Raw genomic sequence first — 11,439 nt, 5'->3', positions numbered from 1 at the left:
TGCAAATAAAATCTAACATATCTGAACCTTCTGTGAATTTGTTCCTGACAATTTAACTTTCCAAGCTGCATAGTGGGCTCTGCATGCAACCCATTTAAGAGACTTGGTTCTTCAAATGGAGCCATCCAATGATTCATCACCAGCAATCTTCTTACTTACAGGGTTTGCCTTTTTAACAGACTGGTAGAGAAACATAATCACCCTCAGGCACGCCAGATGTGGACAATTTTACAAGTAGAGTTTAATCAGTTCATCGCTAACAGCAGAGGGGGTCAGGACCCCAAGGTCTGTAAAGAGCAGAGTGATCAAAGATGGGGAGGTATAATCGATCCAGGGATGCTCCTCTGTAAGTGCCTTGCGCTGATTCAACGTGTCAGCTTTGTACTGGGGAAGAAATAAGAAAAAGTGGTGAGTTATCATTTTCTGTGAAAGGACACTTTTTTTCACCCGAGTTTGGCAGCATGACTTAGAACACAGGATCACAGAGCTGAGAGGCACCTAAAGGTAATCTGGTCTAATTACCTGCCCATTCAGAAAAGTTGGCTACTACATCGTCCCTAATAGGCAGGCCCCCAGAGCCTGCTTTAAAAGCTCTAATGAACAAGAGTGCTGCACCTTGCAGGGACGGGAGGCAGCTTGGGGGCAGAGTGTTGGCTTCATGTGCAGAAGGTCCCAGGTTCATTTCCTGGCTGAGAGTGTTGCCTGCCTGCAACTCTGGATCACAGTTTTGCAGACAATACTAAGACAGAAGGATTAGTATTTGATTTGATTCCCACATCCTCTTTTCTTTTTTCTTTCTCCTCCTGTGATGAGGCTGCATTTTAATATTTTAATGTTTCAATATTTTAATGTTGTATTAATATTGTTTTTAAGTTGTATTCATTCAACTTTCTTTTATTATTGCTTCTTAGCTGCCCTGAGCCCGGCCTTGGCTGGGGAGGGCGGGGTATAAATAAAAATTATTATTATTAATAGTCTGATTCAGACTGAGGCAGCCTGTTCCACTGTCTAACAGAGTGGTCCATCAAGAGGGTCCTGACATTTTGCCTAAATCCTTTTCCTTGCCATTTGAGCCCGTTGGTTTGGGTCCTGTTACAGTATTCTGTACATGTGTAACATTCAACACACATATTCCCAGGCTGCATAGTCTGAACGCAGGCTGACAATGGGAAGCTACCTTACACCAAGTCAGACCCATCTAGCTCACTGCTGTCGACACCACAAGTGGAAGAGGATGAAGCAGCCCTTTCCCTGTGCTTGGATCCAGCTCTGTCCCTTGCTGAATTGCGACCTGAGGAACTTGGCAACTAAGATCTAATGCCTGAGCTTGATTTCCTTCTGCTTCCCACAAACCCTTTTCCTTTTATGTCATTCTTTTAGGTTGTAAGCATGAGGGACTGTCTTATTGGCAAGCATTTGTATGCTACTCTGGGAGCCTATTTTGGCGGAAGAATGTGGGGGAAAGTGCTTGAAATAAATACAGTAGTGCCCCGCAAGACGAATGCCTCGGAAGACGAAAAACTCGCAAGACGAAAGAGTTTTCCGTTTTCTGAGGTGCTTCGCAAGACGGATTTCCCTATGGGCTTGCTTCACAAGACGAAACGTCCTGCGCCTTTTTTAAAAAACTGCCAATGCATTCCTATGGGAAACCGTCAATACACAGTGGTGCTTCGCAAGACGAAAAAACTCGTAGAACGAAAAAACTCGCAGAACGAATTAATTTCGTCTTGCGGGGCACCACTGTAGCTGAAAGAACTCTCCTCAGCTCAAGCTACAGTTCTGGTTATAATAAAACGTGGGGTTCTGCTTAGTTGACAACTTATATATTGCCCTTTCCACAAGTTACAGGGCAGTTTACAACAAAGCAAACAGATAAAGAGATATAAAACAGATGAATCTATTAGAAAAATGTAACATCAATCACTGAATTAAAATTGTTAATAGTGGCCGAAATCAGTGGCTCCTCAAAAAAACTGCCCCAAATAGGCAAGTCTTGCACAGCTTCACCCAATTCAGATGCCACGGAGAGACAAGAACTGGGTGTCTCCCACCCACCATTTATTTCTCCATTGACTGCACACGCTGCCCTTCCTCCTGAGTTAGTCCAGGGTGGCCCACCCACCCGCAATTCAAAAACAAAGCAGCTAAAACATTAGAAAAACTATTACAATTAAAAGCATCTAAAAGCAGTGACCATTAAAAACAACACTTCATGTGACACCTTCAGGGTTGCCAGGAACAAGATTCTTCAGTCCCTAAATGCCTGAGTAAACATTAATGTTTTCAAATGCATTCTGGAAGTTGATAATGAAGGCGACAAATGCACCTCAGTGCCCCAAATCCCTGGATGGCTGCCCCTTATACTGGTTTACTTCCAAGATCGGACATTAAATTCCTCAGAGGTTTCCACCCCATTGCAGGCTACAGAGTTTTGAATGCAGATAGCCAGGATGCAAAGTTAGTTTTCCTTTACCTTAAATTTATCTGGGACATCCTGTTGGTTCAGAGGGAAGAGTCTCACAAACTTGAAACTCTCTGCCACCACGTAGAAGGGTTTGTTCTGAGCTTTGGCGCACACAGCCATTTGGTTTGTGCCAATCTGAAAAGGCCATGGGGGGGGGGGAGAGAAATGTTCTCAGGTTATGATGAGGAACCAAAAACCCCTTGCTTTATGATACAAAAGGAACCCCAAGGGTAAGATTCTGTCAAAGCCGAGCACAGTGAAGATTTAGAGTGCAGTCCTATATACATGTCTACTCAGAAGAAAACCCCATTGAGTTTAATCAGGTTCCCACGTAAGTAAGCTACAATTTTAAACCTACTAAGCTACTGTGAAATAAAAGGATTTCCTCCTGAGTTGACATGCCTAGGTTTGCGCTATAAAGTACATGTTTCCCTCTCTCACTGAAAATCAGTAGAACTTCAAAGCGCTTAACTGTATCCTGTATTATACCTGCAAAAAAAATAAGCAACTCCCTAGATTCAGGTCTCAAAACCTTTGAGAAAAAGGGTATGTTCACACATAAGCAAGCCTTATGCTATGCATGTATGATAGGATTCCACAGAAGCCAGAACATTCATATGTACATGGGTGTGTGGGTCCGCATTCTAGCTTTCTATTCTATTTTATTTTAAAAAACAAGTTTCTGGCCCTTATGGTTGTAAAGATGACAGAGGAGCAGCTAAACAAGTTTTCCACTGGTCAACACTTCTGCTCTATGTAGTTTTATGCTGCTCCCCTTGAAAATTAGAATAAATTATGTACAATTATGCCCCATATAAGTAAATAGGCAACGCTACTTATTTATTTTGAACAATATATACAGGCTGCAGAATTCTAACATTTATTTGGGACAGTTGGGAAGAAAGAGAGGGGATGGAATCAAAGAAGGTTTTACAAAGGAAAGCTGACTAGGATTTTTAAAGTCTTTTTTCGTGTGTGTTGGAGGGGGAAAACTAAGGAACGACAAGCACTTTCTTCCGCTGCTCCCAAACTTCTTCCTTAAATAATCTGGCTAACCAATGGAAGAAAGGAGGACGCTGGAGAAGACGGGACTTTTGTTCGGATCTAGCAGGACAGCTCTGGAAAAACAACTATTTCCTAAACTGTTTAGGGAGCCACGAAAAACCTGGCCAGACTCACACTTTACCTTGTTAATAATTCCTCCATTTTCTACCACTCCTTCAGCGCCAACTATCACCAGGTCCACCTTCTCCATGATGTAGCTGTTCAGAAGGAATAAAAACAACTCAATTCCTGTTCCATCCAAGGAGTTATTTGGGGTGGGGCCATTGTGATGCACAGAGCCACTCCTGTTACGCTTTCAGCTATACCTTACGGGGTCCTCACTCCGAGATCACATTCACTCGGTGCTATACCAGCTGCACTGGCTCCCGGTGGAGTACAGGATCAGGTTTAAGGTGCTGGTTTTAACCTTTAAAGCCCTATACAGCCTAGGACCCTCGTACCCACGGAGGAACTTACGGTCTTCAAACAAAAACATCTTGAAGGTCCCGGGCCACAGAGAGGTTAGGCTGGCCTCAACTAGAGCCAGGGCTTTTTCGGCTGTGGCTCCGATCTGGTGGAACGCTCTGTCACAAGAGACTAGGGCCCTGTGGGACTTGACATCTTTCCGCAGGGCCTGCAAGACAGAGCTGTTCCACCAGGCCTTTGGCCAAGGCACAGTCTGACCCCCTCCTCTGGCAATCTTCGCAGAGCTCTGGCCCAGTGGCTGCCATTACAGTGGTGCCCCGCAAGACGAATGCCTCGCAAGACGGAAAACCCGCTAGACGAAAGGGTTTTCCGTTTTGGAGGTGCTTCGCAGGACGAATTTCTCTATGGGCTTGCTTCGCAAGACGAAAATGTCTTGCGATTCCTGGGGTTTTTTTCTCGCTCCCCACCCCCTTTTTCTAAGGCACTAAGCTGCTAATAGCCTTTTAGCAGCTAATCCGCTAATCCCTTAAGCCTTTAATAGCCGTTAATAGCCGCTAAACCGCTAATAGCGCTAATCCGCTAATAGGGTTGCTTCGAAACCGCTAGACGAAGAGACTCATGGAACGGATTTTTTTCGTCTTGCGAGGCACCACTGTAGTTTGATTTGAGTTAATTTTATATTGAACGATTTTGGTATGTTGTACTATTTTATTGTTGTTAGCCGCCCTGAGCCCGGCTTTGGCTGGGGAGGGCGGGATATAAATAAAATGTATTATTATTATTATTATTATTATTATTATTATTATTATTACCCTCCCCTTGCCACTTGTTTTACACTTGGGAGAGAAACACAAGACTAGCCGTGAAACAGCCAAAGAGAAAGGAGGGGGACACAGGAAGCTGCCTTATACCGAGTCCCACCAGTGGCCCATCTAGCACAGTACTGTCTACACAGACTGGCAGCAGCTCTCCAGGGTTTCAGGCAGGGCCCTCTCCAACCTTGGCTTACTAGTGCAAGAACCAGCCCTTTAAACACCAGGATGCAGCCGGTTCTCTTCCTCTGCAGCCCTCACAGCAGGTCACTATGTCCAGCTGCCTTTCCAAAGCCCAGCTGCAGCACCAGCCACACAGACTTACCCAACGGCAGCATCCAGGATGATGGTCACAGGAATGCCAAGTTTACTGAGTGCCTTTGCCATCTTCTGCCTGTGTAATTGTTAATAGTTTTTTTTTAAAAATTAATAGTTTTTTGTTCAAAACAGTGTTCTAAAAATTAACAGAATCTCTCTCTCTCAAATGAGCTCCCCGGTATAGAATTGCTTTTTCTTCTCATCATCAGCAACTCCTACCCCTCCTTTTGCACTGAGGATGTTGTTTCAAGAAATCAGCAAATTTACCAGAGGGACGTGGGTGGTGCTGTGGTCTAAACCACATAGCCTAGGACTTGCCAATCAGAAGGTCGGCAGTTCAAATCCCTGCAATGGGGTGAGCTCCCATTGCTCGGTCCCTGCTCCTGCCAACCTAGCAGTTCAAAAGCACATCAAAGTGCAAGTAGATAAATAGGTACCACTCTGGCAGGAAGGTAAACGGTGTTTCCGTGCGCTGCTCTGGTTCGCCAGAAGCGGCTTAGTCCTGCTGACCACATGACTTGGAAGCTGTACGCCGGCTCCCTCGGCCAATAAAGCGAGATGAGCGCCGCAACCCCAGAGTCAGCCACGACTGGACCTAATGGTCAGGGGTCCCTTTACCTTAAATTTACCAGAGAGCGGGTCCCAATGAACTCAGAGGGGTTTATTTCTAAGTGACATGCTTCACATTGTGCCACTGGAGATTAAGAAAACTATGGAGCTCCACAAATTTATTCCCCTGGTCACCAATGGTGACATTTCTGCTTTCCCACTAGTTCTTCCCTTCACTGTAGCCTGGCACAAAGCAAGGTGGCTCTTTTCCACCCCCCCCCCCCAATCCTCTAGTCATGCAGAACAGGAAAAGAGGCAGTGCTGTGTAGTGGTTAGAGCAGGCTTTCCCAAGGTGGTTCTCCAAGATGTTGTAGGACTCCAACTTCCATCAACCTCCAGTTGCTAGGAATGATCAGAGTTTGGTCCAACACCTGGAGGGCACCACGTTGGGGAAGACTACGGTAGAGTGTTGGACTGTAATCACAGAGGCCCGGGTTCAAATCTCCACTCACCATGTGGCTCACTGTGAGGTCTTTGACCCAGTCACCATCTCTCAGCCTACCTTACCTCCCATGGTGGTTGTGGGCAGAAAATTCTGGGGAGTGGAGGAAATAAAACCTTGTATACTATTCTGATTTCCTGGGAGGAAAGGGGGATTTAAAACATGGGACATGCGGCAAAAGCCCAACCTAAACAAAGTTGGCAAATCCATTCACCAAAACCTGTCGATTCTTGGGCTGCTCTTAAATCAAAGTGATTTACCAGCTGCTGAATTTGCAGACTGATCTGCTGCGTGCTTGTTCAGAAATATGTCCCACCGTGTTCAATGGGACTTACTTCCAAGTTCAGTGTGCAGAAGACAGCCCCCTAAATTCGCAGGGGGGTAAACCTTTCCAGGTAAAGACAGATACCAAACGGCTTCCTCTGTTTGCACAGAGCCTCGTGCCCCTAACATAAAGAAAAGAGAAGTCCCATCTACTTGCCCTGCTTGATCAGGCTGCGATTCCGTGATGTAGACACTGAAACGCTTCTTTGCTTCCACGGCGGCTTCTAACACTCGCAGGACCACTTTGGAGTAAGCATGAGTTAAGATTCTCTGAGGAGGCAAGGCACAGGATTCTTCAGTTTATAGCGTGCCACGGAAATCCACTTGAGATTCTGCCCAGGCTATATTAACACCCAGGAGGTTGGAAGGGATCCTGAGGGTCATCTAGTCCAACCCCCTGCAAGGCAGGAATCTCAACTAAAGCATCCAGGACAGACAGCCATCAGCCATGAATGCAAAACTTGGGAATGGGCTCTGTGACAAGACAGCTTATGCTAGGGCAGTGGACCCTCTTCTGGCCTTGGGGCCCTGGCAAATAATAATAATAATATATATATATATATATATATTTGCTTTCGTAGATTTGCAGTACAGCCATCTTCTCAGAAAAACTCTTCACAAAGTTCAAGAGTTCAAGACACGAAGGCTTTAGCAACTAATCCACACCTAATGACCCACCTAAGTGGGATTCAGGAAATCACTCAAGAAATCACTCAAGATATCCCTCAAGTAATTAAGGAACAAAAGAAGAAAAGGCACACTAGCCTGGGAACCTCCTCTCTGCCCAGAACATTGGAGGCTATACACCACACCTCCTCAACAGTATTTATAGGAACTCAAACACTGAGATCCTGCTCTGTTCCAGTAACAAGAAGCCGAAAGCACCAGCCTGAAGATGACGAGTGAGACCTCGTCGAAACGTCGCCTAGACACCCCAACTTTTACACGGGAAGACACCCGAAGACACCAAAACCTGCATATATATATATATAATACCCCGCCCTCCCCAGCCAAGGCCGGGCTCAGAGCGGCTTACAAGCAATAATAAAAACAAGATGAATGATTACAACTTAAAAACAAAAGTAAAATACAACATTAAAATAATGGAACATTAAAATATTAAAATGTAGCCTCATTGCAGGAGGAGAAGGAAAAGAGAAAAGAAAGAGAGGGAGGGAGGGAATCAAATTGGCTCCAAGCCAAAGGCCAGGCGGAACAACTCTGTCTTACAGGCCCTGCGGAAAGAAATCAGATCCTGCAGGGCCCTGGTCTCATGAGGCAGAGCGTTCCACCAGGCCGGAGCCAGAGTTGAAAAGGCCCTGGCTCTGGTTGAAGCCAATCTAACTTCCTTAGGGCCTGGGACCACTAGGGTGTTGTTATTTATGGACCTTGAGACTCTCCGTGGGGCATACCAGGAGAGGCGGTCCCGTAGGTACGAAATGCCCAGCCTCTGGCGCCAACTCTGTGAATAGTCACTGTCACAGAATCATATTATCGTAGAGTTGGAAGGGACCCCAAGGATCATCTAGTCCAACCCCCTGCAATGAAAGAACTTTCTGACATTAAGAGCGGTTTGACGGTGGAGCAGACAACCTCAGGAGGAGGTGGACTCTCTCCTTCATTGGAGAGTTTAAAGCAGAGGCTGGATGGTTAGTTAGTCTGGCTAGTTATATAGCAAAGTTGCATCCTGCATTGCAGATGCTTCCCTGAGTGGGAGGCAGGGCTGGAGGACCTCCAGGGTCTTTTCCATTCTATGATTCCATGCCTGGCTTAGCTCAGAGATTCATAGGATACAATGTTTTCTGCCCAGAATCAGTTTCTGCACACATGGAGCATCTGTGGGATACGCACATGACATTTCACTCTATTTCTTTGCCCTAATATGACCCAAGCTCACTTACCCCACCATCTTTGACAAAAGTGTGGCAAAGTTCGGCAATTTTGCTCCTTGAATTAGAGGTTCGAGCGAGGAAAAGCTTCCCTCTCTGAATCATGATATCTTTGCATTTGGAATAGTCCTGGAAAAAGCAGCACATAATAATCCATATTAGCACTTTACTGTTATATGTAAGATAGCACAACAATATAGTTTCTTATTCTGTATAATTTCTAAGTGAACTGTTTAACATGTCTAGATATGCATTATGTAATTTGTACTGTTTCTATAATTATATCAGTTGGAAAAAGAAAGAAAAAATAACTAGTGAAATAAACTAGAGCATGCCCTAGGTATCATGCTTAGCACAACTTTGTTTATAAGCAACTGCTTGGTAGCCACAGGTGATAAGGAATTGCATGCATGCAAGATATTGAGCCAGCTAGCAGAAGAAGGAAGGATCCTATCATCCCTCTACAACCAGCACAGAAATTTATTATTAACTTGATTTATTTATTCTCCTCCTGTCAGCCCTCTGCTGTTTTTTTGTTTGGTGCAGGCTAGTAGCTTCTATAGGCTTATTTCCAAGACTGGCTTAGCTTTTTTTTAAAAAGAGAGAGACAGAAAAAGTGCTAAAGACATCCTCTGAGTCTTCTGAGGTGCACAGAGCGATATACAAACTTTGGAAATGCTACAGAGTCCTCTTTCACTGTTACCAGCACATGATTTGTTCCAGCGCTGGTCCCTGATATTTAAAACTGGTTCCAGATCATAGCAAAGAAGTAACTATTTATTTATTTGATTTCTATACTGCCTTTCATCCAAGGATCACAGGGCAGTTTACAATGTAAAAACACAAAAATACGTAACATAGGAACAAACGAAAACAATACCTGCCAGAGTTTAAAAGGCCAAACATTGCTCAATTAGCCAAAGGCCTGGGAAAGAGGAAAGTTTTCACCTGGCTCCTAAAGATATGTAACCAAGGTGCCAAGTGAGCCTCCCTAGGGAGTGCATTCCACAAACGTGGAGTCACCACAGAAAAGGCCTGTTATTGTGTTGCTGCCCTCTGGACCTCTTGTGGAGGTGGCACAGAAATAAAGGCCTCAGATGATGATTGCAGGGTCTGGGTCAGTTCATATGGGGAGAGGCAGTCCCTGAGTACTCAAGGTAAACGTGTTTCATTGCAGCTCTTGTGGTCCTGCTCTGTATTGCCTTCATCTAAAAATCAGCAACGGTGTAAAGAAGACTACTATCAAACAGTTGCCACCCTTTATGAAAAGCTAAGTGAAACTTACTGGATTCTCCAAAGACGTGAGGCTGATGAATCTTAAGAAGAGCTCTCCCCCAGAAGAGACAGCAACTGAAGAGTCAACACCAGAGAGAATTTCTATTGCATGTTTGAGGTTTGCTCTCAACCCTTGAATTGTCTCACCTTGACAGAAAGAGGGAGAGAGTAAGTTACTAAAGGCCCAATGACAGCATTGTCCAGGGGTGCGCAGGCTTATAGCTTACAGGATCTACTTATTTGTTAAGTTTATATCCAGCCCTTCCTCCCAGGGCAGCAAATAACAAGTGATAAAGAATGAAAGACATATTTAAAGCATATTAAAAACAATTCCAGTACATATGCACACTGGAACAAGAACTCCAATTAAAAAACTTGTTGAAAGAGGACGTCTTCAGTAGGTACTGAACAGAGATAGTACATGTCTAATATTAAAAGGAGGGAATTCCAAAGGGAAGGAACCACAATACTAAAAGGCCTGATTCCTACATTCTGCAGAACAAGCCTCCTGATGAGATGGCGTCTGCAAGAGGCTCTCACCAGCAGAACACAATGGCTGACTGCGTATATAAGGGGTATTCAGGTATCCTGGCTGCAAGCTGTATAAGGCTTTATACACCAAAACCAGCATCTTGAACTCAGCAAGGTGGCAGCAAGTTTTACTATAAATCAAAAGTTCCCGGAAAACCAGGTGCAAACTGGTAGCTCCACAGCTCAGCCCACCCAATCGGATTCCCTTACGTGCCTTTGTCCCTCTTCAAGAACTCCAACAAGACATTGATGGCTGCCACAGCAGAGGCAACATCTGGCTCCTGTGTAATCTTGGTTTTAAAAGCTTCAACCAGCTCTGAAAAGAAGATATGGGGAAGGATGGAAAAAGGGGAGAGTCACTGAGGTTCTGCTTTCACACTTCACAAACTAGCTGTGCTTTCAGTTATTACAAATTCATTGCAATGGTCGTTTAAATGGTCAGCTTTGGAATCTCCACAAACAGTCACAGTTGCTTTTATTAAGAGATCCAATAATTATGATAATCGACACAACATTTTACAAGAAGGTAGCTATGCAGCAGAGCCCTTGCATCTTATGAAAAAGGTTCCAGATTCAATCCTCAGAATCTCCAGTCAAAAGGATCAACGAGCAAGACCAGCATTCTGATCTGGTTAAAAGAAGGGCTCCCTTCGGGCTTGATCCGGAAGCTGCATTTAGTGCAGAATCATAACATTTATGAGGTGGGAGCTTTGTGACACCATAAAGGTTAACACACTTATTATGACTTTTGCGAACTTTTGTGGTCTATATACTCTTCAAGAGATGTTGTCCCGAGATGCAGGTGTGTGTTTGTGGAACTGATAAAAGCGGAGTCAGAAGGAAAAGAAATGCATACAAGGTAATTACAGTACCAACAGTGGCCATTTTCACACGCGGTTGTTGTTGCTAACACCAACATGGGTTTATATCTGACAGTAAACAATTTAATATTATTCTGTTTCCATCTAACACACACATATATAAAACAGAAATTTATTTGGCCACTGATGGGAATCTCCTCCTATTGTTGCTGTTTTGATGACAGAGTTGGGGACCTACTCTAGAAAACCGAAACAACAACGGTAATAAATAATAATAATAATAATAATAATAATAATAATAATTGACCAGCTGCAGCGCGCAACACTCACTGCCTTACCTGCTTCGTTCATGGTAGGAGAAAATGTCACCCGAACCTTCCCAGCTGCTCTCCCGATCCACGCTGCCCCTTGGGCGGAACCTTCGGCGCCGCGCCGCTTGGCCTCGCCGGAAACCTTTCCACGCTGCAGTTACTTCCGGGGAAGA

The 11,439-nt window shown here is 44.6% G+C and overlaps 1 protein-coding gene across 1 annotated transcript; it reads right to left on the bottom strand.

Annotated features, from left to right (window-relative positions):
- Positions 1-217: 217 nt before the first annotated feature.
- On the bottom strand, positions 218-11,438 carry EIF2B1 (eukaryotic translation initiation factor 2B subunit alpha). Its single transcript, XM_083418373.1, has 9 exons — positions 11,294-11,438; positions 10,349-10,450; positions 9,614-9,750; positions 8,341-8,457; positions 6,593-6,709; positions 5,072-5,136; positions 3,651-3,726; positions 2,474-2,599; positions 218-384 (listed from the first exon to the last, which is right to left on the bottom strand). Exons 1-9 carry the CDS (start codon positions 11,304-11,306, stop codon positions 229-231), a joined length of 909 nt encoding a protein of 302 aa, XP_083274499.1. The 5' UTR covers positions 11,307-11,438; the 3' UTR covers positions 218-228.
- Between the last annotated feature and the right edge of the window lies 1 nt (position 11,439).

Source organism: Podarcis tiliguerta (genome assembly GCF_965153285.1).
Source record: "Podarcis tiliguerta genome assembly, chromosome: 16".
Lineage (NCBI taxonomy): Eukaryota > Metazoa > Chordata > Lepidosauria > Squamata > Lacertidae > Podarcis > Podarcis tiliguerta.
The sequence above is the reverse complement of the archived record's forward strand: the minus strand, read 5'-3'. Positions and strand labels throughout refer to the sequence as shown.

What these genes read in the sequence shown, in the direction of transcription:
- EIF2B1 (XM_083418373.1), bottom strand. An exon ending in AGCCTGATCAAGCAGGGCAA is followed by an intron (nt 5,137 to 6,592) that starts GTAGATGGGACT and finishes TTACACAGGCAG; the next exon opens with AAGATGGCAAAGGCACTCAG. An exon ending in ATGGAGGAATTATTAACAAG is followed by an intron (nt 2,600 to 3,650) that starts GTAAAGTGTGAG and finishes TGGCCTTTTCAG; the next exon opens with ATTGGCACAAACCAAATGGC.